This window comes from Xenopus laevis, chromosome 8S, assembly GCF_017654675.1.
Source record: "Xenopus laevis strain J_2021 chromosome 8S, Xenopus_laevis_v10.1, whole genome shotgun sequence".
Taxonomy (NCBI): domain Eukaryota; kingdom Metazoa; phylum Chordata; class Amphibia; order Anura; family Pipidae; genus Xenopus; species Xenopus laevis.
In genome coordinates, this window is record NC_054386.1 from 94871409 (window position 1) to 94897742 (window position 26334).

General features: G+C 40.8%; 1 protein-coding gene across 5 annotated transcripts in view; it reads right to left on the bottom strand.

Annotated features, from left to right (window-relative positions):
* Positions 1-5670: 5670 nt before the first annotated feature.
* Positions 5671-26334, bottom strand: part of arnt.S (aryl hydrocarbon receptor nuclear translocator S homeolog) — a 41558-nt gene continuing 20894 nt past the window's right edge. For 2 of the 5 annotated variants that reach the window (XM_041574145.1, XM_041574147.1), the window contains 15 exons: positions 26202-26304; positions 24621-24686; positions 21692-21777; positions 17863-17939; positions 16377-16511; positions 16187-16261; positions 15590-15741; positions 15210-15320; positions 14104-14182; positions 13087-13210; positions 12334-12436; positions 10939-11086; positions 10675-10834; positions 9217-9356; positions 5671-8418 (listed from right to left, as the gene is read on the bottom strand). In XM_041574145.1, coding sequence (XP_041430079.1) covers positions 8329-8418; positions 9217-9356; positions 10675-10834; positions 10939-11086; positions 12334-12436; positions 13087-13210; positions 14104-14182; positions 15210-15320; positions 15590-15741; positions 16187-16261; positions 16377-16511; positions 17863-17939; positions 21692-21777; positions 24621-24686; positions 26202-26304 — 1649 coding nt within the window. In that variant the 3' untranslated portion in view covers positions 5671-8328. 5 annotated transcript variants of the gene reach the window in all.

Sequence of the window (26334 nt, forward strand, 5' to 3'; positions counted from 1 at the left end):
TCTTGGACAGCGCTCACTATAGAGGCCACAGGTGCATTCTGGTCATCCCCTGAGGCATGTGTTGTTCCCTGCACAGTTGCTCAGACTGAGCCACTGGTAATGTAGCTAATTTGTGCTGTGAAGGGCCCCCCCTGTGAACAGTTTATCCGGTCTACCCTCTGCCATATTGCAGTGGGAAACGGACTAGTTGGAAGGTGTGTGGGGTAAGACCCTTCCCTGCCCCAACTCACAGAACAAGAGCAAAACCGGTAGGTTGCTCCGCAGGCTGTTCTCCCCCATGTCTGCAGGAATGCGCCTTATGCTCAGGTATCCCTTGTGGAGTGCTGCAGATTCACTGGCTACAGGAGAGGAGGCGGGTGCTGCCGTCCAGGGGCCTGAAGCGGAGGCGCGGGAGGCCAGGAGGAGCCAGGGCAGAGAGTTGGGACCAAAACCGTCGGGCAATGAGATTAGCTGCAGAGTGATAACACTGTGAACTTACCTGACATCTACACTGACCAGACCTTCTGCTATCCATAAGTGATGCAGGGATATTTCTGCGTGGTCGGATATAGCCTGAAGGCTAGAGGAAGGACCCCGGTGGACTGCGGCGTTGGGGGCTAACTAGCCAACCCTTGTCTGGTGTATCACCCCCTGGTGTCAGTCACCGGTTGACCAAACAATCCCTCACTTCTGTGGGATGTCTATATCAACCTGGTAGCACAACACAAAAAACTGGTGGTAAGATGCAGTGTGTGGGGTTAAGCCACACCGGGCATGCCCCCTTTTTAAGTATTATTAAGTCTCCTGCCTCGTGGAGGATGGAGATTATCCCCATCGTTCTCTATGTTCCCCTTAGACATTTGGTTGAACCCATTATTTAGCCGCCTTCATCATTATAGAGACTGAAGATGGCTATACAAAGAGTTGGGCGATATAGGGTTGATACAATCGTGGGCCCTAGGGCCCAACAATTGGATCATAATGGAAGGTATAAGGGCTGTCGCATCGAGGGGGCGCATCAATGAACAGATACAGTCCGTGATCAGACAGGTTTTTTTCCACTGCCTGATCAACATCTGGCCGACTCTCAGCCAGATATCGATTAAGGAAGCCCATCGGAGGGCCCCATATACGGGCCAATAAGCTGCAGACTCAGTCTGTCAGCAGCTTTTATCAGCCCGTGTATGGCCACAGACAGGTCAGAAGAGTGAGTCAATGGCCTGACACAGACCTTATCCAACTGGCCTACATACATGGTGGCTGTCACTCCTCAATCCATGAATCACCAACTGAGCTTCAGAGCTTTGAAACCTGGACAGGCAGTTTTGAAGTGGACATCATGAGTGAAAACCCCTGTAACTATGTCGCGAGGTAGGGGGAGCCCAAACCAAACGTTGGACCTCAAATTAAAACAGAGTTCTAGGGGGTTCTGTTTATTGCTGCTTATCAGCTTTCAGCACAAGGCACAGAGCGGAATTGTTATAAGAGATATTTCATCAGAACTTCATTATAAATAAATTGCAGAACACCACGTATAAATGATATTAATAGTTGATAAAGTGCAAAAAAAAAAAGATTGCGGTGTGATCTGTGGTCTGCCCACTACAGTTATTGGTGCACTCGCATTAGACCGACTCAGACCAGTTAGAAGCTGTCCTAATATTGGCCATTTTTATTGGGTTCACATGGGGAAGATGGCTGCTATAAAATGTAAGTATAGGGGTTGCTTTTTCCCTACCTCTCAGTATTATTGAATATTTGCAGCCAAAGTTAAGGAATTAATTGGAGAAATTTGGAAATCATTTGTGTTGTTGCAACTATCAGGCCCGGACTGACAATCTGTGGGTTCTGGCAAATGCCAGAGGGGCTGCTATAAGGTCCCATAGAAAGTCAGTATTTAGTAGGCTGGTGGGGGCTGCTTGGGCCTCTATGTGGGCGGACTGTACCTGAAATGCCAGGGCCTACTTTAAATCTCAGTCCTGACCTCGGTACCATCATTAGGTTGAGATTGTAAACTGCTAAAAAATATCTATTAACATATCCCTTTATAACACATTGTATCTTGTAAAAAAAAAAAATGAGCGATACTCAGAGTTCCCTGTAAGGCCTGCAGCCTTGTGCCTTCATATGGTCACAGAACCCCTCAGTGACTTCCAATATCCTTATCATTTACAGTAGGGGGTACATTATCCCTTATAATACATGAGTGATACTCAGAGTTCCCTGTATAACTCAACCTGCAGCCTTGTGCCTTCATATGGTCACAGAACCCCTCAGTGACTTCCAATATCCTTATCATTTACAGTAGGGGGTACATTATCCCTTATAATACATGAGTGATACTCAGAGTTCCCTGTATAACTCAGCCTGCAGCCTTGTGCCTTCATATGGTCACAGAACCCCTCAGTGACTTCCAATATCCTTATCATTTACAGTAGGGGGTACATTATCCCTTATAATACATGAGTGATACTCAGAGTTCCCTGTATAACCCAGCCTGCAGCCTTGTGCCTTTATATGGTCATAGAACAACCCCTCAGTGACTTCTAATATCCTTATCATTTACAGTAGGGGGTACATTATCCCTTATAATACATGAGTGATACTCAGAGTTCCCTGTATAACTCAGCCTGCAGCCTTGTGCCTTTATATGGTCACAGAACACCTCAATGACTTCTAATATCCTTATCATTTACAGTAAGGGGTACATTATCCCTTATAATACATGAGCGATACTCAGAGTTCCCTGTATAACTCAGTTCTAGGGGGGGTTCTGTTTTTTGTTGCTTATCAGCTTTCAGCACGAGGCACAGGGCGGGAATGTTATTAAGAGATATTTCATTAGAACTTCATTATAAATAAATTGCAGAACACAATATACAGTATTAATGATATTAACAGCTGATTAAGGGCGAAAGCATTTCTGTGTGATTAGGGATTGTTTTTCCCCTACTTCTCAGTATTATTGGCCACAATTCCAGCGCAGGGCACTTCTTTTAAATAATAGGGTTTCCTTCTTCTTCTGCAGCTGCTCCTCTTGCCATACTGAATTCAAAAATAATTTCCCCCTAATAAAATGTTTCAGAATTTCTTTTTACGGCTTCCAGTCTGTGTCTTAAAAACATGAGACCCATTTATTAAAGGTCGAATTTTAGTGGTAGAGGTATGGGAAATGTTTTCCAGAATGCTTGCGACCGACTAGGAGATCTTTCCGTAATTTGGATCTCCCTATGTTGTCTGTTAGAAAATCATGTAAATATTAAATAAACCCAATAGGCTGGTTTTGCTTCCAATAAGGATTAATTATATCTTAGTTGGGATCAAGAACAAGCTACTGTTTTATTACTACACAGAAAAAGGAAATAATTTTGAAAATTTGAATTATCTGGATAAAATGGCATCTATGGGAGACAGCCTTTCTGTAATTCAGAGCTTTCTGGATAACGGGTTTCCGGATAACTGATCCCTTATCTGTATTAGGGCTTTTTGAAACCACGATTAAACTCATTTTCTCTAAAATCACAAATGCCATGAAACTTATGCCCGAATATAAAACTTACGAACCGAAAATAAAAGCAAAATGATGAGCTACAAAATACCAATACCTCTAGTATACAATTACTAAAGAAAAACTATATGAAAACCTTTAACAAATGTCTAATTGGCTAAGCGCAGCTCCCATTGACTTCTATAGGACCTCGACTGGCTTTACTTGGCGAAGTACAGGTATGGTTTCAGTTATCGGGAAACCCATTATGCAGAAAGCTCCAAATTACGAAAAGGCCCATAGACACCATTTTATCCAAATGATCCAAATTTTTAAGTATTTTTAAGTAGGATATGATTTCCTATTTGCACGCTCTGATGAAGTGCCAGAACGAGGCATGAAACGCGTCAGATGACGAGACAAGTCAGAAAGAAGTTTCATTAAAGGGATACTGTCATGGGAAAAAAAATTTTTTTCAAAATGAATGAGTTAATAGTGCTGCTCCTGCAGAATTCTGCACTGAAATCCATTTCTCAAAAGAGCAAACAGATTTTTTTTATATTCAATTTTGAAATCTGACATGGGGCTAGACATTTTGTCAATTTCCCAGCTGCCCCAGGTCATGTGACTTGTGCCTGCACATTAGGAGAGAAATGCTTTCTGGCAGGCTGCTGTTTTTCCTTCTCAATGTAACTGAATGTGTCTCAGTGGGACATGGGTTTTTACTATTGAGTGTTGTTCTTAGATCTACCAGGCAGCTGTTATCTTGTGTTAGGCAGCTGTTATCTGGTTACCTTCCCATTGTTATGTTGTTTGGCTGCTGGGGGGAAAAAGGGAGGGGGTGATATCACTCCAACTTGCAGTACAGCAGTAAAGAGTGATTGAAGTTTATCAGAGCACAAGTCACATGACTTGGGGCAGCTGGGAAATTGACAATATGTCTAGCCCCATGTCAGATTTCAAAATTGAATATAAAAAAATCTGTTTGCTCTTTTGAGAAATGGATTTCAGTGCAGAATTCTGCTGGAGCAGCACTATTTACTGATTCATTTTGAAAAAAAAAATTTTCCCCATTCCCTTTAAGGGAAACCTGTATGTTTTTAATGTTAGTTTGGTGATAAAGTTTTTTCTGAATTTCACCCGTGGTTTGGGAAATCCCCCATCTACTTCTTGTTCTACTGATCTGTATTGAATTTGGCTGGGATGGAGTCCAGTCAGAGGGAGACAACCAGACGGGTAATCTGTCAGACATGTAAGTGCCCTCAACTAAACTGGAAGACTTTTTAGCGAGAGAGAATACATAAGGTTAGTGAAATAATTAGTACAAGGTTGGTCCAAGGACTGGCCCGATTGCCCCTTTTGGAGGCAAACAGGAAAGGCTTATAAAGAAATGTATTTTTTACAACTACATTAATCTAGTTATCTGTCTATAAAACTTTCTAAGCGAGTGTTTTAGATATGCATCCTTGATCTTAACACAAACAGTATTTAATATTAGTCCAATATCTAAACACACACCCGCACACAAACTAGAGTCCTGCTCGGGTCCATTTTTTTGGAACCCGTAACCGCATTCTTACTGCTTTGACCCGATACCCGACCCGCAAGTACCTTATGCGCAACCCGGACACGCTGACCATCAAGAATCAGGAAGTGCTGTCATTGTAAACCAGAAGTGACATCATCGGACGTAGGCGTGATTGGGGGAAAGGAGTAAAACAGGAAGTGCTGTCATTGTAAACCGAAAGTGACATCATTGGAAGTAGGCGTGATCGGGGGGTAAAGGAGTAAAACAGGAAGTGACATCATCGGAAGTAGGCGTGATCGGGGGGTAAAGGAGTAAAACCGGAAGTGACATCATCGGAAGTAGGCGTGATCGGGTGTAAAGGAGAAAACAGGAAGTGACATCATAGGAAGTAGGCGTGATCAGGGGTAAAGGAGTAAAACAGGAAGTGACATCATTGGAAGTAGGCGTGATCAGGTGGTAAAGGAGTAAAACAGGAAGTGACATCATTGGAAGTAGGCGTGATCGGAAAAAAGGAGTAAAAATCGACATTGAGAAGACCCGCGATATTGAACCGCCGACCCACGTCTATACCCGCACACGGAACTTCTACCCGCAACCCGCAGGTTTTTGTGGGTACCTGACCCGCTGCAGGATCAACCACCCAAGGATCATCACAAAAAAAAAACAAGGCGCCATAGAGAGATCATAAAATTATATTATTTCATACTGTATTCACATAAAACAATTTTCACAAAAAGGGCATTGAAGTAAAAGACAAAATGAGAGCAGTTGATCTGCAGACAAGGAGGCAGAGAAAAGAAAGCCTCTGTAGCAAAAATATAAAAGTGAAATACATATTTATCCAGTCAATAGGAAACAATGATATAATTATATATAGCAACAGGTTACATAAAAAAACAAAAAACAGGGGGTGTCCAGCTTACAGCGCTATTGCAAATGGCAGCAGTGAGAAGACCTAGACAGACGGCAGGAGGGCCACAAGTTGCAAATAATTCAATCTGTGTTTCAATTGGGGGACTTGGTTCTGAACAGAAATATTCTCCCAATGGGATCCCTGTCTTTCTTCCAGTTCTGTACAATAAGTGTCACTCGTTTCTCTCATACTAAAAGGTTTAGTGCTCAGTGGTGGAGCAGCCAGCCAATCACGGTTGTGAAACTCCAAATCATTGCTCAGTGTCTTCTTTCTTCACCCTGTAGTTCTCTAGCACCTCTTTAACAAAGACTCCCAGCATCCTCAGCCAGAATACTGGAAAATGGAAAACAGATGGGCCACCACGGGGGTTGCCAACTTCCTGTTCTAAGAATGCAGATGGTAAATTCCGTTATACTTCGGCAAATACCCATACAACCAGGTCACAATAAGTCTTTCAATCAAGATAGATTTCACTGTATAACACACACGTTGATTCTGTTGCTTCTCCACAAAGCCAGATTACTTAAAGGGGAACTCAGGCTTCCGAACCAAAATTTGATAAAGAGGTAAACATAACACAGAAATCCCTAATATATCCATCACAGTTACCCGTATGTTCAGAAAGTATGAATAAATGCCATTTTCTATGCTGAAATCCAGCTGTTTTAACAGTTCTTCTCTTTCTGCATCATTTGAGATCCTGGCAGAGAAGGAGAGACTAAACACTGACAGACAGCATGCAGGAACTACATAACCCACAATGCATTGCACTGTGATGTTCCTTTCCTTATTGAAATCACGTGTGCAGGGAATTGTGGGGTTTGGAGATGGCTGCTGATACGGAACACATTTTAGGACATGGTCAGGGGAAATTGTTGTCCTGCATGCGCTGTCCTAAGCAAGAGGAATGCAACATGGCATGCTTTTTTACTCATCCATACTCTGAGGCTGACGTCACACCTCCCTCCTCAGCTCTTGCTCCTCACTCCATCCTTCTCCCTCCTCAACCATCCGTCCTGGGTCCACGCTCCTTACTTCTCAGCCATCCGTCCGGTGTCATAGCTTCTCCCTCCTCAGCCATCAGCTGTTGCTCCTCACTCCTCAGTGTACGCATATTTAGCCCTGCGCCCTAATTAAAGTTACTTGTTCTGCCATTTCTTTTAGGCAATAGGCGGTTTAGGTTTTTTAATTGCACCAATCAAATTCGAGCTAGAGCGGACAGCTGGGAAGGGAGAAGCTAGGACCCAGGATGGATGGCTGAGGAGGGAGGAGTGAGGAGCAAGGACCCAGGTAGGATGGCTGAGGAGGGAGGAGCAGAAGCTGAGGAGGGAGAGCAGTGTGTGACGTCTGCTTTGAGGAGGGATGAGCGGGTGTGACATTTGCTTTGAGGAGCGGTGAATGGAAAAGCAGGCAACGTTGCATTCCTCTAGCATTGGAGATCGCATACAGGACATGGATTTCTCCTGACAATGTCCTAAAGTAACAGTAGTCAGTCAGCTCAGCAAAGTAGCCAGACAGATCAGCAGGAGAGCAGGGGGCTAGGCTTAGGGAACTGTTCCAAACCATTAAAAATCATGGAAAGTCTGCATATTTTTTTAATTCATTGCAAAGTTGCTTGAAATTATGTTTACTCTTTAAAAAGCTTAAGTTATGTTTGTGTGGAGTTCCCCTTTAAATTTCTCCTGTGGTCAGAGATATAGGTGGTTCTGAATCTCATGCCTGTAAGTGCTAAAAAGAGACCACAGAATTATTTAAAACCCAGAGCAGCTCTGATCACATGCAAGTCAAGCAGCTGTAGTCACATGATCTCAGCGGGACCTAAATTATGGACTCATGGGTAATTGTGCATACAGCCGACCTGGATCCATTCCTTGCTTTTAGAAATGCAACAGCATTCGCAATTATTTGGGAAGGCTGGGATCACTTGCTGAAGGGTTTCCTGGCATTACAGAAGGCACCGGCTTTGACTTTGATTATCTTACGCAAACGTTTTCCCTGAAAGAGAGGTCCATAATAAACAAATCCTGCTCATTATTTTAGCCATTTAGAAAAGATGAAATGTGATTGGTTAGAATGGGATTTCATCACGTTTTCAGCCACGATGGGATGTTGCTCATTATAGGCTATAGAAAAATAAAGCAGCGGCGAAACAACATGAATTTAAAGCTGGTGTTTATGCAGATCGGCTTCTTTCAGCCTCTCGCTGTTCGATAAAAGGCAGTTCTGTGGTATCCCTGTAAATATCCTTCCACCCTTTTGGGTTCAAGTACTTCGCTTTGTTTTAAGCCTTAATCACAAAAGGCTTTCTCCATTTCTTTGTGCTTCTGGGAGGAGCCAGACAAAATAGCAGTCTTCGTGGACAAAAGTCGGAACGGATTCTCTTAAGGAAACCTTCCAGGAGATCTATCCACTACTACGACTTTACTCAGCAAATGACTGGAACATGTTGAGCTCTGAAAACTCCTCGTTGTTGTAACTTGAGGTCTGGTCTCCCAGCATGGAGAGCATATCCTGAAGGTAAAGTAAAAAAAAAAAATAGAAATGTAAAATGGCTTCACGGGTTGAATTTAAGCAGCTCTAGTAGACCTGACTTCCACATTAAAGGGATTGTTCACCTTTCCGTTAACTTTTAGTATGATGTAGAGGGTGATATTCTGAGACAATTTGCAATTGTTTTTAGTTTTTTTATTACTAAAGGTTTTTGCATTATTTTGAATGTGTCTCAGTGGGACCTGGATTTTATTATTGAGTGCTGTTCTTAGATCTACCTGTGATCTTGTGTTAGGGAGCTGTTATCTGGTTACCTTCCCATTGTTCTTTTGTTTGGCTGCTGGGGGGAAAGGGAGGGGGGTGATACCACTCAACTTGCAGTACAGCAGTAAAGAGTGACTGAAGTTTATCAGAGCACAAGTCAAATGACTGGGGGCAGCTGGGAAACTGACAATATGTCTAGCCCCAGGTCAGATTTCAAAATTAAATATAAAAAAAAAATCTGTTTGCTCTTTTGAGAAACGGATTTCAATGCAGAATTCTGCTGGAGCAGCACTATTAACTGATGTGTTTTGAAAAAAAAATAATAATACAAGGTTTGTGTATTACAGTTTAAAATTATTTGAATGGTTATTGTTGACAATTGTAACAAACCCCCAATTATACCAGGTTAAATCTTTGAGCATTATATTTTCCTGAAACAGAATACTGCTCACGGTGTCACTATGTTTTTTATTTTTGTCATGTTTTGTTGTTACTTTGTTAAGATTGTTAACCACTGCAAAAACAACAATAAAAACAAGGATTGGGTATACTTACTGGGAAGACCTCAGTCTGGTTAGACACATGAGATTCAGCTGTGCTGTGTCCATGATGCTGGCTTTGCCACGGAGGCCAAACACCGACTGAATCACCGGCCCGGGTCTGGAACTGGCCTCTTGGTTGGGCAACTTCTGCAGCTGCAAAGATAATGGGGTTAAAGGGGAACGAGCTAGAAAATGAAAATGTAATATAAGCTTCATTATACTGAAATAAGAAACTTTCTACATACAATCAATTAAATATTCTGTACTGTTTCTGAAATAATCAAGTTTATCTTCACTATTCCTCTCTCAGCATCTGTTTCTCTTCATTCTCTCTTCATGCAGCAGTTGGGTGTCAGATATTCACTGGCAGTTAGATCCAATATATCTTATAGGGGGGCTCTTTTTGCCTAGAAGATGTATTAGAGCTCACTCTATTAAAATCCCCAGACATCATGTCTCTCTACATGCAGAATTTGTGCAAAAGGCAGTTATTTTGTTAGGTTTTGTTTGTACTGGAATCAGTTACTTGAGTGAGCTCTAATACATTGGCTAGGATAGGAAACCCCCCTATAAGATATATTGGATCTAACTGTCAATGAATATCTGACACCCAACTGCTGCATGAAGAGAGAATGAAGAGAAACAGATGCTGAGAGAGGAATAGTGAAGATAAACTTGATTATTTCAGAAACGATGCAGACTATTTAATTGATTGTATTTAGTAGGGATGCATCGAATCGACTATTTTGGATTCGGCTGAACCCCCGAATTCTTTGCGATAGATTCAGCCCAATACCGAACCAAATCATTAGGAGTGGGAAAGGGGAAACTTTTTCTCACAAAACAAGGAAGTAAAAAATGTCACGTAATTTCCCTCCCTGTCCCTAATTTACATATGCAAATTAGGAATAGGAAGGGGAAAACATTTTTTACTTCCTTGTTTTGTGACAAAAAAGTCACGATTTTCCTCCCCGTTCCTAATTTGCATATGCAAATTAGGATTCAGTACGGCCGAATCGGAATCCTGCTGAAAAAGGCAGAATCCCGAACAGAATCCTGGATGAGTATTTAGAAAGTTTCTTATTTCTGTATGATGAAGCTTATATTAAGTTTTCATTTTCGTGATATTTCCCCTTGGCAATAAAATAATGATATTAACAATAGAATAATGAGAACACCCTATTCCATGATGGGCAATGGCTGGTACTCAGGACTATTAATATAAATTAAAGATCAAGACCCCTCGTCCTGGTACTTAGAGGTCAGACCTAAGACAGATAGGGGGGAAGGCTGATGATAGTGATCTCAGGTAATCATACAATGTAATGCTGAAGACTCTGCAGACAGAAGTCAAACAGCAGTGAGATACAGAAGTGTTGCTTCAGAACGGCAAACACCCATCCTGTCTCAAACTAGCAGACATAGATTTTATGGTTTGTGTATGTTGGAATCAGGGAAACTGCAATTATACCAAAGTTGTTTGTCCGGCTGTTCATGCTGGAATATGATGCTCCTGCGGGAGTGGAGGCGGAGCTCTGTGATGACAAATGGCTGAAGTTGGAAGGGGTTGCCTGGAAGTTGCCCGTCCCAAACTGTGATGCCTGAGTCTTTGGTGTTTGTGTTGGTACCTGCTATAAATAAACATCCTAAGTTAATGTGTGTAGAATGATAGCAGGTGATGCACGTGAAGGTGCTCCAGTTAAGGGACAACAATATGTGAGAAAAACATCAGTACCTGGGCAGTGAAGGACGGACGAGTGCCAGAGCTCCAATTGGTCCCTGTGACCTGTGTGGGACTGGTATGGCGGGAAATCTGGGCCAACATCTGCCCTGTGGATACAGGTTGTTGGATGATACTAGGCTGAGGCACCATCCCACCACTCCTTTAAAATAAATAAGATTGGTAAATATGACAACACAGACATGTGATCTTCCCACATCATGATCACGTGACTCCCACATAAAAGCAGTGATGTAAGAAAACAACGCTGAGCAATAAGGGCAATAATACCATTGCTATCTGATTCCAAGCGACTAGTCAGAGTAAGGACGGCTGCAGACACAATGGAAGACGCCCAACAGCACAGTTGTAGTAATGGGTGGGGAATCCTCATTGTGGAAAGAAGAGTCACAGCAGGAGTAGTTACAACAAGGACTCAACAGATAGGACCTGTGCAACATCACTTAGGGGGAGTCCCAGGCTAATGCAGGATAGAGCAGTTGTTTTCCAGCAATTACTATTCAGTTCACTAGATGGCGCTCTGAACAGAAACTAAGGCTCAAGAGCAGCGATGAGCGAATCTGTCCTGTTTTGCTTTATCGGAAAATTTGCGACACTGCGGAAAGATTTCACGGAACTTTCACGAAACGCATTGAAGTCAAAGGGCATTTTACTCGTGTGACAATTCTTCTTGGAAACTTCGGAAAACAAAGTGCTTAGAGTGCCGTTTTGCCGGCGATTTACATTCTAGCGTTTTTTCTTATGGCGACTTTTTTGTCCTAATGCATTAAAGTCAATGGGCGTTTTTTCTTATGGCAACTTTTTGTCCTAATGCATTAAATCAATGGGCATTTTTTCTTATGGAGACTTTTTGTCCTAATGCATTAAAGTCAATGGGCGTTTTTTCTTATGGCAACTTTTTGTCCTAATGCTTTAAATCAATGGGCATTTTTTCGTATGGAGACTTTTTTGTCCTAATACATTAAATCAATGGGCATTTTTTCTTATGGAGACTTTTTGTCCTAATGCATTAAAGTCAATGGGCGTTTTTTCTTATGGCGACTTTTTTTGTCCTAATGCATTAAGGCAATGGGCTTTTTTTTTATTGTGACTTTTTTCTCCAAATGCATTAGTCAGTGGGCGTTTTTTTCTCATCGCAACTTTTTTCTCCAAATGCATTTAAGTCAGTGGGCGTTTTTTTGCAGCAAATTATCGCGAAAAAATTCGTACATGGCGAAATTCTGAATCCATGGCTGGTGAATAAATTCGCTCATCTCAACTCAATAGTTAAAGCATATAAAGATGGGCAGAAGGCTGAAGTCCCCCCTTTCTGTACATTTATAGCAGTGATTTTACTTACTGTACAGCAGTACACGGTACATGTATTTTATTTATTTGCATTTATATTACCTGAAAGTCTCTACAGGGCGAGGCGCAGATGTAAAAGTGCCAGATTGCTGGAAGAGCTGCTGGTTGCCAGAGACAACACTGGGGTTTATTGATTTGTTCTGATCTGCAATAGGGGAAGTTGCATATATTATGAACAAAGAAGTTTTCCACACAAAATCAAAGTACAGCAAAACTCGATTTTAAGTCCCCTGTTTTTAAGTTTTCCAGCATTTTACATTTTTTATTTGTGGTCCCACCAATTTATAATGCATTTCAATGGGTGCATTTCCCTGATTTTAAGTCATATTTTCCTGGATTTTATATCACAATTTTGTCCGGATGTTCCCAAAAACTGTTTTTTTTTTCCTCTATGAATGTTATTTGTGAAATAACGAGGTTTAAAATACTAACCAGATGTATATTTTGCCATGGTTCTACCTGTAAATGGTCAATTGCAATAAGTCTGCCCCTTATACAGTCCTGCACCAATCACTTATTGCTTTAGGTTGTGTATGTGACTGACAGAGCGACTTGCACTTGCCCCCCATAGTGTAACATTAACGCTGCAATTGTTATTAACACAGTAAACATTGTTTCTCAAAGTAAAACGGACTCCTGTGCTTATATACTTTCAGTGCTTGAAGAAAAAGTTAACAGATGTCCCTAAATTTACATTTTCACGGATTTTACATAATTTTTTCCTTGTCCGCTGAAAAAGATAAAAAAGGCAATATCCAAAAATAGAAAATGAGAAATGAGGCCCTTTTTGCCCACCTGAGTTGATGTTGCTGTAGATCTCCACAAATCTGGGGTCTCTGTCCTGTCCATAAATGCTCTCTGTTTTCTCCAATGGTTTGCTGTGATCAGGAACAGCTGAGCCTATGGGCTGCACTGGGACCTGCATTTGGTCAAGGGGTGTTTAAAGGGATATTGTCATCAGAAAAAGAATCAAAAAGCATCAGTTAATAGTGCTGCTCCATCAGAATTCTGCACTGAAATCCATTTCTCAAAAGAGCAAACAGATTTTTTTATATTTAATTTTGAAATCTGACATGGGGCTAGACATATTGTCAGTTTCCCAGCTGCCCCCAGTCATGTGACTTGTGCTCTGATAAACTTCAGTCACTCTTTACTGCTGTACTGCAAGTTGGAGTGATATCACCCCCTCCCTTTCCCTCCCAGCAGCCAAACAAAAGAACAATGGGAAGGTAACCAGATAGCAGCTCCCTAACACAAGATAACAGCTGCCTGGTAGATCTAAGAACAGCACTCAATAGTAAAATCCAGGTCCCACTGAGACACATTCAGTTACATTGAGTAATTCAGAGCTTTCTGGATAATGTGTTTATGGATAACGAATCCTATGCCTGTATGCTAAATAATATTTTTTAAAAATCGAATTATATATGTTTAACCAGCACATACGTAGATACGGTCATATGAAAACAATTTAATATACAATATTTTCTTTCTAGCATTATTGGCCGAACAATGGGTTTGTCTCCAAACCACTGGCGATCACAGAATATCATTTATTTTTTTTATCTGCTTTAGAAATAATCTCCCCAGGTTGTAACAAGAGATACCATTTAGCACATATATACTGTAGCCCATAACTAAATGAAACCTATAATAAGACACCATCCCTAAGCCTTCTGTTACATATATCAGGCACCAGATAGAGAAAGTGAGTAAACTACAGTTATATAAAAAGGCATGGGAAGTAGAAGCAGCTAAATCTTTGTCTTTACACCATAACAACACAGGATAATGGGAGAAAGACACACTGACCTGTGTGTGGTTATAGGAGCCCAAGCCCTCTCTGTTGGACACAACATCTGCTTGAGGAGGTGCCTGTGGCTGCTGCTGCCTAAATATTCAATAAAGAAAATAAACATCTTGTGTTTTCAATATTATTATAGCTGCAAATGTCTAAAATAAAGTGTAATATTATGCAAATCTGGAAAACATTGCTTTCATGCATTAAAAAAAAAGCTATGGATGAGTGAGAGACGGGATAGTGTGACAGCTATCAGTAGTCTTAGAAAATTTGCAATCATTCTTCATCATTTTTTTTTTTTTCAAATATTCACATTTTGCTTGCGTCAGTGTAAAGACTTGGAATTTCAAATGCTATCAGGTTGCTAGGGCTTAGTTTCCCAGAGACGGCAGAATTTAAGATCAACAGTAGACTTGTTTATATAAACTATAGTTGTGTTTCCAAAGCAGATACACCCGTTTCCCAATGCAGGGCAACAGTAAATTATATTGTCATTCCTTTTAAACACTTTCTTTTTTTGGTGTTTTTGGGTTACTGTTCCTTTAAAGTACTTTACGGAAAAAAAAAAAACCAAGACACTTTTAACTTTAAATTCGTAAAGTCTTTATTAAGAAATAACTTACCGATTCTCCACTTGCGCTCGTTGACAGGGTGACGATCCATCGTGCGGTGCTCGATTTCTCCACCCTGGCTATCCCCTCTTCTAGGCAGGGAGGAGAAATCGAGTGCCGCGCGATGGATCGTCTCCCTGTCGCTGTTTCCGAAGAGGAGCGCAAGTGGAGAATCAGTAAGTTATTTCTTAATAAAGACTTTACGAATTTAAAGTTAAAAGTGTCTTGGTTTTTTTTTTCGTTATGTAGAACATCAGAATTTGTTTAATAAGAAACTTATCCAGACTGGATTTGTAAATATCTGTTTACATCAATGCTCTCTATGCTTACTGCTTAAGAGATTTTAATATTGATTAAGTGTCTATTCTAGGACTGAGAAGGTTGATATATAGCAGAACAGGCCAGTCTTGGGTTTGTATTAGTTCTAAGTAATGTTCTATAACATTGTGCTGAGAGATCCTGGGAAGAGTAAAGGCATTGAGTTTTTTTTTCCAAGTAATCTTTACCTCCCTGGAAGCTGAGTTGGCCCCATATCCATGGGGTGGTTGATGCTCGGACCAAGGGGAGGCCTCTGTATTGTACTGGCCAAGGCAGGGCGAGGTTCCTGATTGGAGTTTCTGAAATAAGCGACACAATAGTTAGCACTACTTTCTCTAAATGTATCTTTTAATCAACAGTTTCCCGATAAGGCATTTTATATTGGGGGAGGGGTAATTTTCTGCAATTTTATCTTGTAACATAAATTAATTATTTGTTTTGGAAGAACTATGCCAGTGGATGAACATTTTTGTCCAGTCTATATAGGGTAGGTAGGAAAGGACAGATAATGGGGCAGCAATAATGCTAAAAAATATGAAATGCAGAGTAGAAAATTCATCCTACATACTTCACATTAGTGTTGGTACAGATGATATACTCAATCTCATCAGAGTATGGATTCTGGAAGGTAAAGGAGCTGGTTCTCATCAGAAGCCACTCTCTTGTTTTGGAGCGAAACCGGAACATGACGGACAGGACCTGACCCTTTAATTTCACCACCTGGAAGAAGAGGAGGTAGAGATGGTAGTCACAAAACTTTAGACTTCAGTAGACAATAAGTAAAAACTGAGCTTAAGAACAGCTTTTGTTGTTGAAGGCTGTAGCCCTCACCGCCCTTAACTGAAGACCTAGGATGAAAATGGCTTAAAAAAGGCAGACTCAGAATGGCCCCCACCATTCATTTCAGTAGGAAGTTGCAATTCCCTGTATTTGAAAAATGTGAAAACTCACAATGGAGCTTCTTACAGCTGAATATAGCTTGAAAAAGAGTGAACTTTTAGATAATGAGGCAGTTTTGAGTGTTGTTTCTCACCCAAGGAGCTTTTATCAAAATAATACAAATGTTTAAATGATTTTCTTTTTATCTCTAATATCTATATCCGTCTATCCACACCTCCATCCACACCTCTTAATATAAATATATATCTTTAGATCTACATGTTACCTGTTGGAAACTGTCCCTAAGCAGCTGCTGGTCTTCAGGGTGGGCAAACTCCACAATATCCTTTCCAAGGAGCTCCTAAAGATAGTAAAAGCAAATAAGAAATCTTTAGGGTGGGTCTGTTATAATGAAAAGAGATCAGAAAGTAATGAGGTAGCCCATCCACAGGAATTCAGGGTCGAAGCATCCTAACCTGTGGCTGGTATCCAACTGTAGCAGTGCATCTGTGATCCACAAAAGTGAACAAGCCATCAACACTGTGCCGGGAAATGAACTCTATAGGCTGGCAGACAGTGTTCATGTCTGTGCAGGTTGGAGAACTTGTCACCTTTAAAGAAAAAACAAACATGTTGTTAGATAAAATCAATGCATAATATGAGAACATACAGTGATTATCATGGATATTCCCCAGATGCTGGTGTTTTGTGGAGTCTCCCTGCTAAATGTAGACATGTACAACTCTCTGCATCTGGAACGGGAATCTGATTTGTTTCAAAAGGCACATTTTAAGGGGTTGTTCACCTTTAAATTAACTTTCAGTATGACGTAGAGAGTGATATTTTGAGACAATTTGCACTTGCTTTTCATTTTTTATTTGAGTTATTAAAGGGACAGTAACATCCAAAAATTAATGTTTTTAAGTAATAATAACAATATAATGCAGTGTTGCCCTGCACTGGTAAAACTGCTGCGTTTGCTCAAAAAAAATACGTTGGTTTATTTAAATAAGCTGCTGTGTAAAAATAGGGGCATCCATTCAAAGGAGAAAAGGCTCAGGTTACACAGCAGATAAGCTCTGTAGAACATAATGATGTTATCTGTTATCCACTATTTAACCTGTGCCATATAGCCTTTTTTCAATTTCCACCATTGCTACACAAGCTGCAGCTTGTTTATATAAACTATAGTAGTACTTATCTGTTATCTACCGTGTATCCTGTGCTTGAATGGCTGCCCCTTAGCTATATAGCAGTTTGTTTATATAAACTATAGTAGTACTTATCTGTTATCTACTGTGTATCCTGTGCTTGAATGGCTGCCCCCATGGCTACACAGCAGCTTGTTTATATAAACTATAGTAGTACTTATCGGTTATCTACTGTGTATCCTGGGCTTAAATGGCTGCCCCCATGGCTACACAGTAGCTTGTTTGTATAAACTATAGTAGTACTTATCTGTTATCTACTGTGTATCCTGTGCTTGAATGGGTGTCCTCATGGCTACACAGCAGTTTGTTTTTATAAACTATAGTAGTACTTGTTTGTTATCTACTGTGTATCCTGTGCTTGAATGGTGGCAAACACACCAGTTTTACCAGTGCAGCGCAACAGTGCATGATTTTTTCATTACTTTTAAACAAATTCATTTTTTGGTGTTACTGTTCCATTAAGTGTTTTATTCAGCAGCTCTCCCATTTTCATTGTCTGCAATCTGGTTGCCAGGGTCCAAATTACCCTAGCAACCCTGCATTGATTTGAATGAGAGACTGGAATATGAATAGGAGAGATGAGATGCTCAACCTTTAGGCTGGTGCAATAAGTTCAATATATAAAATATGACATTTTTAGGCATAATCATCTTTTGGGTTTAGTTCTCCTTTAATGTGTAGAAGCAACCAGTTCTGGAGTACAGCGGAGTACAGCGAAGGTCAGGATCATGCAACAAAAACGAAAACGTACCTGCAGTCTGCCAATGGCCACAAGACAGAATTTGCTGCTTTGACCTGCATCGGGATCATCGTCTGGTAACGTGACACCTGATTAAGCGAAAAGAAAAACGTAATTTCCATTTATTAACCACTTAAAGGAACTGTAACACTAAAAAAATATTAAAGGAAAACTTTACCACCAAAATGAATATTTAAGCAACAGATAGTTTATATCATATTAAGTGACATATTAAAGAATCTTATCAAACTGACATATATAATTATCTTTTGCCTTGAACCACCATTTTGTGATGGTCTGTGTGCTGCCTCAGAGATCACCTGACCAGAAATACTGCAGCTCTAACTGTAACAGGAAGAGATCACCTGACCAGAAATACTTCAACTCTAACTGTAACAGGAAGAGATCACCTGACCAGAAATACTTCAACTCTAACTGTAACAGGAAGAGATCACCTGACCAGAAATACTGCAGCTCTAACTGTAACAGGAAGAGATCACCTGACCAGAAATACTGCAGCTCTAACTGTAATAGGAAGAAGTGTTGGAAGCAAAATAGAGAACTCTGTCTTTTAATTGGTTCATGTGACCGTACATTTATGTATGTTTGTGTGCACCGTGAACCATACGATCCTAGGGGGCGGGCCTTTTTTTTTTATTTTTTAAATGGCAATTTTCTATTTCTGATTACCCAATGGCACATACTACTTAAAATGTTTATTATGAAAATGGTTTATTTACATGAAGCAGGGTTTTACATATGAGCTGCTTCATGCAATATATTTTATAGAGACCTATATTGTTCGGGGGGTATAGTTTTCCTTTAAGTAAAAAAAATCCATTCTACCCTGCACTAATAAAAGCTGTAGCCTGCACAAAGTTTACTATATTCAATGCTTTATTAAAAATACCTCAATATAACTGAGCTTCAGGTCTACTGAAATAAGGCGACATTCACACTGCAAGATCCAACATGCAGCACTCGACATCTCCTCCTAGTCTGACTTCTGACAAAAAGTTCATTGTTACTGCTGTATGGAGCATTATCTCAGCTGCTTTGTAATTTATCTCCGTCTTCATTTAATTTAAGAACTTGGAGAGGGTGTGCGTGGGCAGCGAAGGCCGTGCCGTATCAACTTAACAATTGACTTGCCGTTTGAGCAGAGTCCAGGCTAACGGTAGAGACCCACACTGAGATTCGGGGAGATTAAATATTCAGAACAAGATGAGCGAACGAAATCAGATACGTGTAGACCTGCTGTTTCAACACACACCATCCATCATGTGATAAGCATTCAATTTGAAAATAAAAGAAACAGACCAGGAACAGGCAGTACTTTAGTCTGCAAACACCCTTTAATGGTGTATTTTCACTCACGACATGTTTCGGCTCCCGAAACATGTCGTGAGTGAAAATACACCATTAAAGGGTGTTTGCAGACTAAAGTACTGCCTGTTCCTGGTCTGTTTCTTTTATTTTCAAATTGAATTCGGGGAGATTAGTCGCCCGGCAACCAATCTCTTCTTCTTCTTCTTCGGGCAACTAATCTCCCCAACTGCCTCCCCATCGGCTAGGATGTAAATCGCCGGCAGGATGGTACTTGGAGTACTTAGTTTTCCGAAGTTGCCTCACAAAGGAAACTTCGGGCAACTTGGAAAATGAAGCGCTCTGAATGCCATCCTGACGGTGATTTAGATTCTAGCCGGCGAGAAGGCAGAGGAGGCAGTTTGAGGAGATTAGTCGCCCCGAGGAAGAGTCAACGGGTGACTAATCTCCCAGAATGTGTCTCTGCCCTAAGAGAGGATGTTGAGTTCAGGCCGCATGATGGATCTCGCAGAGTGACTGTCGCCCCATCGCCTTATTTAGTAGACTGGAAGCAGAGTTTTATAGCATGGTATGTTTTAATAAAACATTGCAAATAGTAAACTTTGTGCTGGACACGTTACTGTTACAATTTCTTTAAAGGCAAATATAAAAGAACAAATTAGCAGCTATACTCTGTTATATGCACATATTAATGAGAGGGACCAATACATACAAAAGACATTTGTGGACATTTAACTAAATTGTATTGAAGTTGCACAGATGAGTGTACTGACATACTGGAGTCATTCTATTCACTTAAGGAAAACTATACCCCCCAAACAATGTAGGTCTCTATAAAAAGATATTTACTAAAACAGCTCATGTGTAAAACCCTGCTTCATGTAAATAAACCATTTTCATAATAATATAATTTTTAAGTAGTATGTGCCATTTGGTAATCACATATAGAAAATTGCCATTTAAAAAAAAAAAAAAAAAAAAAAAGGGCCACCCTCTGGGATCGTAGGATTCACTGTGCACACAAACAAACCATACATGTTAGGTCACATGAGCCAATTAACAGACATAGTTCTGTCTTTTCCTTCCACACTTCTTCCTGTTACACTTAAGAGTTGTAGTATTTCGGGTCAGGTGATCTCTGAGACCACCAAGAAATGGTGGTCCAAGGCAAGAGATGTAAAAGGGCAATATGTACTTTCATACAGTATATATGCCAGTTTGGTAGGATTCTTTAATATGTCACTTAATTTGATATAAACTGTTGCTTAGATATTCATTTTAGGGGTATAGTTTTCCTTTAATGCTACTGACAGAGCAATGTATAGTGGATAATGTACCCCCTACTGTAATTTATAAAGATATTATAAGTCACCGAGGAGTTATGTGACCATATAAAAGCACGAGCCGCAGGCCGAGTGCTTTTATAAAGGTCACATAACTCCGAGGTGCTAATAATATCTCTATAAATTTTAAGTAGGGGGTACATTATCCATTATAATCTACAGTTTCTGAGTTCAGTTCAGTTTTTACTTCCAGTCTTTGCTTTTTACAAAATGCAATACTTTTTTTGCTGTTGTCCCTCCTTGTTGTTTTTTATATTCTTTCTTTCCCTGTATCCCTTTTAGTACCTGTATTTCTTTTGCTTGTTCAGATTCTTTTGCAGGACCCTGCTCTGCGTGGTCATTCAACTGCATTAGAGATGGGGGAGGAGGCCAGGGAAGGAGGAGGGAGCGACATAGAGCTGGGAGCGAAATTTGAGATTTTGAATGGGAGGGGGCAGCAAATCTTGCGATAGTGGACAGGAGGGGGAGCCGAGATTTGATGGATGGGAGGAGGGAGCGAGCATGGAGAGGAATCGCGTGAGTAAGGGAGCAACACCGGCAGGGAGGCAACTGCAGGAGTCATGAGAGGAAGACGTGAGACGTGACAGGAAGGAAAAAGAAGCAGTTACATGTGAGGGAGTGAAACAGGTGGATCGTGTCAGGTGGGGGAAGCAAAGAAATGTTGCGCTTGAAAGCCAAAATGGTGGGAAACAAGGGTAGGGGAGAGAGCAGCAGCTGCAAGTGCTGTCTCTTTAAGCATATAAACGGCGCGTTCTGACGGAAGAACGCGCCGTTTATAAGGATATAATTTACAGTCTGGTCCCATAGGGAAATGACCAGACTGTAGATTATATAGTGAATAAAGTACCCCCTCTTGTAAAATATAAGGATATTATTAGTTATCGAGGAGTTTCATGACCATATAAAAACACGAGGCCGAAGGCCGAGTGTTTTTATACAGGTCATGAAACTCCGAGGTAACTTCTAATATCCTCATATTTTACAACTGGGGGTACTTTATTTATTATAATACACAAATTTTAGTGAGTCATGTGACAGAAATGACATCACTACTCACCGTTTATAACTGATGACATCACTACTCACCGTTTATAAGGATATAATTTACAGGATATTCATGGCTTTTGTGTATTATAAACAAATACATAAATAAATAACGTCGGATTGCTTACCTGCTGGAGGCCAGGCTTTGATGTATCCGGTGCAGTGCACTACCACAAACTGTGGCTCTCCATCTTTAGATGGACCCAAACCATTTCTAGGATATAAAAATTATAATAAATGTATGATCGAAAATATTTGAATCTCAATTAAAGGCACGCCGTTTATTTTACATTTCCCAGGAGATACATCATTATGAATGGTTAAGTCTATGGTTAAATAAAGGCATTATTAGCTTGCTGGGGGGGGGCTCTGTCCTACGCTGAAAGCCATTGTTTGTATTTTTGGTCCTATAGCTATTCCCATCTTCTCCCAAAGCCCTCAAAGTCTTTGTCTTGTTATCCACTTGCAAGAAACCACCCTGTAGGCATGGCCTTGGATACGGACTGGAAACCTTGAGCTGCCATTAGGAACAAAGCTGACAAGCTATATCAGGGCTGTCCAACTTCATTGTTTAAACCTCAAATTCAGACTAATCCCCTGTTTTGTTCACACCTCTGATCCCCCTTTATTGTTCACACTTGTGACACCTCTATTGTTTATATCCTAAAGCCTGTACTGTTCTACCTGAGACCCACACTGAAACTGCCACATTGTTCACCTGTTCACACTTTATACAAAATGCTAATGGGGCACCAGCACTGTGTCACTGTATGTAGTACATATTAGACTGAGAGCTTTCCTTGTCTCCTGCTCTGTTCTGCCTTCCCTATACTCCCTGTGTTTGCCATACTTTGTCTGTTCTTTGCACCCTGTGTTTGCCATACTCTGCCATACCCTATGGAACGTAAGTCTGGTATTTGTTCTGGGGGTTTGTTAGCATTTCAAAATTATTGTTAGGGGCCCCTAAGGTGTTTAATCATATGCTGGGGTACTGTATTATACACAGGGGAGGAGGAGGCATATGGATTTAAGGGTATGTCTTAATATGATTTAACTTTTTTCACATGAGTGACATCCTTGCCGGTGCCAGGCCAAGGTAGTTTGGCACCCTAGGCAAGAGCTTCAATCAGTGCCCCCTGTCCTGCATTACCATTTCCATCCTTACCATGATGGTTTTTAAAAAAGAAAGCAAGAAAATGTACTTATTCATTTATATTACTGCCCCCTGTACCAGCAAGTCCAGCAGACATCCATAATACAGGCCCCCTGTACCTGTGCCAGCGGCCATCCATCATACTGCCCCTCCGTACCTGTACCAGCAAGCCCAGCAGCCATCCATCATACTGCCCCTCCGTACCTGTACCAGCAAGCCCAGCAGCCATCCATCATACTGCCCCCCCATACCTGTGCCAGTAGCCATCCATCATACTGCCCCCCATACCTGTGCCAGTAGCCATCCATTATACTGCCCCTCCATACCTGTACCAGCAAGCCCAGCAGCCATCCATCATACTGCCCCCCATACCTGTGCCAGTAGCCATCCATTATACTGCCCCCCCATACCTGTAACAGCAAGACATGGTCTTGCGGTAACATGGGTGTGGTTTAAAGTGGGTGTGGTCTAAAAACAGGGAGTGTCTAACACTGGCTTCCATTATCGGCCCTCCACCATGTAGATTAGAAAAATTCCGTGAACAAGACAGCAACTGTTTTTGTTTTTAATGCCCCTGCCCTCTTCTATACTATTCCATTCTATTCTATTGGCTGATTAATGTATTCTGTGATTGCTGGGTTTGGGGTATATATCTGGTTTACCAGTATGTTTTTTGTTCAGCCTATGATTAAGTGTAAGTCTATGTATTAACTCTCTTTGTAGTCTATAATAAATTTCGCAGTTTATTACAAGCCTGTTTGTGGGAGTGCCTGCCATTTTCTCCTTTGATTGGATACCTCCACCTGGAGCTGTAGGTCTGGGGCATGAGCAGCAGGACCCCACATACTACTGGTGAGACTATAAACTTATTGGCTTTACATTTGGACTTTCTTTCTTTAAATGCAGCAGCTTTTTTTGGCCCAATTATAGCACAGATCAAGAGGCTTCATGTGCAATAGCCTAAAACACTTTAAAGTGGACCCGTCACCCAGACATAAAATTCTGTATAATAAAAGTCCTTTTTAAATTAAATATGAAATCCAATTTCTTTTTTTTATTAAAGCATTCATAGCTGTTGTAAACGCATTTAAACATCTCAGCTGTCAATCAAATATTGTCTGCCCCTCCTCTATGCCAGTGGGATAGAGGCGGGGCAGACAATTACTTTCACTTTCCATTCAGCACTTTCTAGATGTCACTGCTCTCCCTGCATTCCCCCAGCTCTCTTAACGATTTAATTGTGTAACCAGGGCATGGGGATGGACATTGGGTCCCTGTCCCCTGGTGCACAAACAAGATTCTGAGATGATACAAGGCTTCTCTTAATAACAAGTTCCACAAAATGGCTCCTTCCTGGTTGCTATAATTATGAGTTCCCAGACTGATGGAAACAATATTCAAATAATTTATACAGTGTAATTAAAGTTCATTTTGCTTGACTAACATGATAAAATAGGATTTGGAATAATTTTGTTTGGGTGACGGGTCCCCTTTAAAGTCCGAACTTATCACAATATTTTCTGCTACAAACGCCTATCAAATCTGCTCGGGTTTTTAATGCTTATTTATTATTACATTTTCCCTAAAATTCACTTTAAGGAAAAAAAATCAGATTTTCAAGATTTTTTCATATTTTCCCCCGAAAAACTCAGATTTTTGCCTAAAACAGGGTATTGCACGGAACCCATATCAAAAGATCATTGGGACTTCTTCCATTGACTTATATGCAACCTCAACAGATCTGAGATGCCGGATTTTCTGATTCAAACGTTTCCATCCTCAGGGTATAATATATTCTAAAAAATTCGTAATATTTAAAAGTCCGATTTTATTAATAGAAAAAATCACAACATTTTTTGTGATTTTTGCATTCGGAGTTTAGTAAATAACCCCTTAAATCATACCTGCACCGGTTTCTCATGAAGCTAAGTCGGTTCATGGAGGAGGATTCAATTACTGCATTTCCACACCTGTAAACAAAAACACAAAGGAGCTGAGAAATGCCTGTCTGTACCAGTTCAAACTTCAATTAATTAAAAAAATTATTCAATTTAAAAAAAAAAAAAAAAATAATAAGTACCAAATAAATATCAGAAGCATACTCAGGCCCACATCACACTTAAAATGTAGCCTTTTTTTCCCAAAACAAATCAGTCAATAGTGCTGATGGAGTAGAATTCTGCAATGAAATTATTTTTTTTTTTACCAGGTGCCCACAGCCATGTGACTCTTGATAAATTTTAGTCATTCTTTACTACTGCACTGCAAGGTTGAGTGATTTCACTTCCTCCCTTTACCCCCCCCCCAGCAGCCTCTCAACAAAACAATGGGAAGGTAACAGGATAGCAATGACCGGATACCTCTGCTGAAGGAAACTCCATGGGCTAACAGCATTGCTGCTAAGACAGTGATCCTCAACCAGTAGCTCATGAGCAACATGTTGCTCTCCAACCCCTTGCATGTTGCTCCCAGTGGCATCAAAGCAGGAGATTATTTTTTAATTCCAGACTTGGAGGCAAGTTTTGGTTGTATAAAAACCAGATGTACTGCCAAACAGTCTTAATGTTGCTTGACAATCCACATAGGGGCTACCAAATGACCAATCACAGCACTTATCTGGCACCCCAAGAACATTTTTCATGCTTGTGTTGCTGCCCAACTCCTTTTACTTCTGAATATGGCTCACGGGTTCAAAAGGTTGGGGATCCCTGTTCTATGAGAAAGAACATTCTTTTTTGAATGGCTAAGGCAGTGGTCCCCAACCAGTAGCTCGTGAGCAACATGTTGCTCTCCAACCCCTTGGATGTTGCTCCCAGTGGCCTCAAAGTAGGTGCTTATTTTTGAATTCCAGGCTTGGAGGAAACTTTTGGTTGCATAAAAACTAGGTTCACTGCCATACAGAGTCTCAATGTCGGTTGACAATCCACATAGGGGCTACTAAATGGCCAATCACAGCACTTATTTGGCACCCCAAGAACATTTTTCATGGTAGTGTTGCTCCCCAACTCCTTTTACTTCTGAATGTTGCTCACGGGTTCAAAAGGTTGGGGATCCCTGGGCTAAGGAAACTCTTAGGAATGGAGCGAATCGCTTCGATGATAAAAGGAACTTTGCGTCTTTTTTCAAAATTACTTACAATGTTACTTGGGATGCACCGAATCCACTTTTTTGGATTCGGCCGACACCCCCGAATCCTTCGTGAAAGATTCTGCCGAATACCGAAGCAAATCCTAATTTGCATATGCAAATTAGGGGTGGGAAGGGGAAAACATTTTTTACTTGCTTGTTTTGTGACAAAAAGTCATGTGATTTCCCTCCCGCCCCTAATTTGCATATGTAAATTAGGATTCATATTCGGTTCGTCCAGGCAGGATTCGTCTGAATCCTTCTGAAAAAGGCCGAATCCCGAACCGAATCCTGGATTTGGTGCATCCCTAAATGTAAAAATGTATATGTGTGGGAAAAAATATGGACCACAACTTTACCTCATTCTGCAGATGAATGATCTGCGAGAGCCCATGCACATTCTCATGGAGGACTGCTGCCCTTCTTTCTTTACTGTACCGGTCTTTAAGTCCAGAATACGACCTGTTGTAGACAAATAAGAAGAAAAAGTGG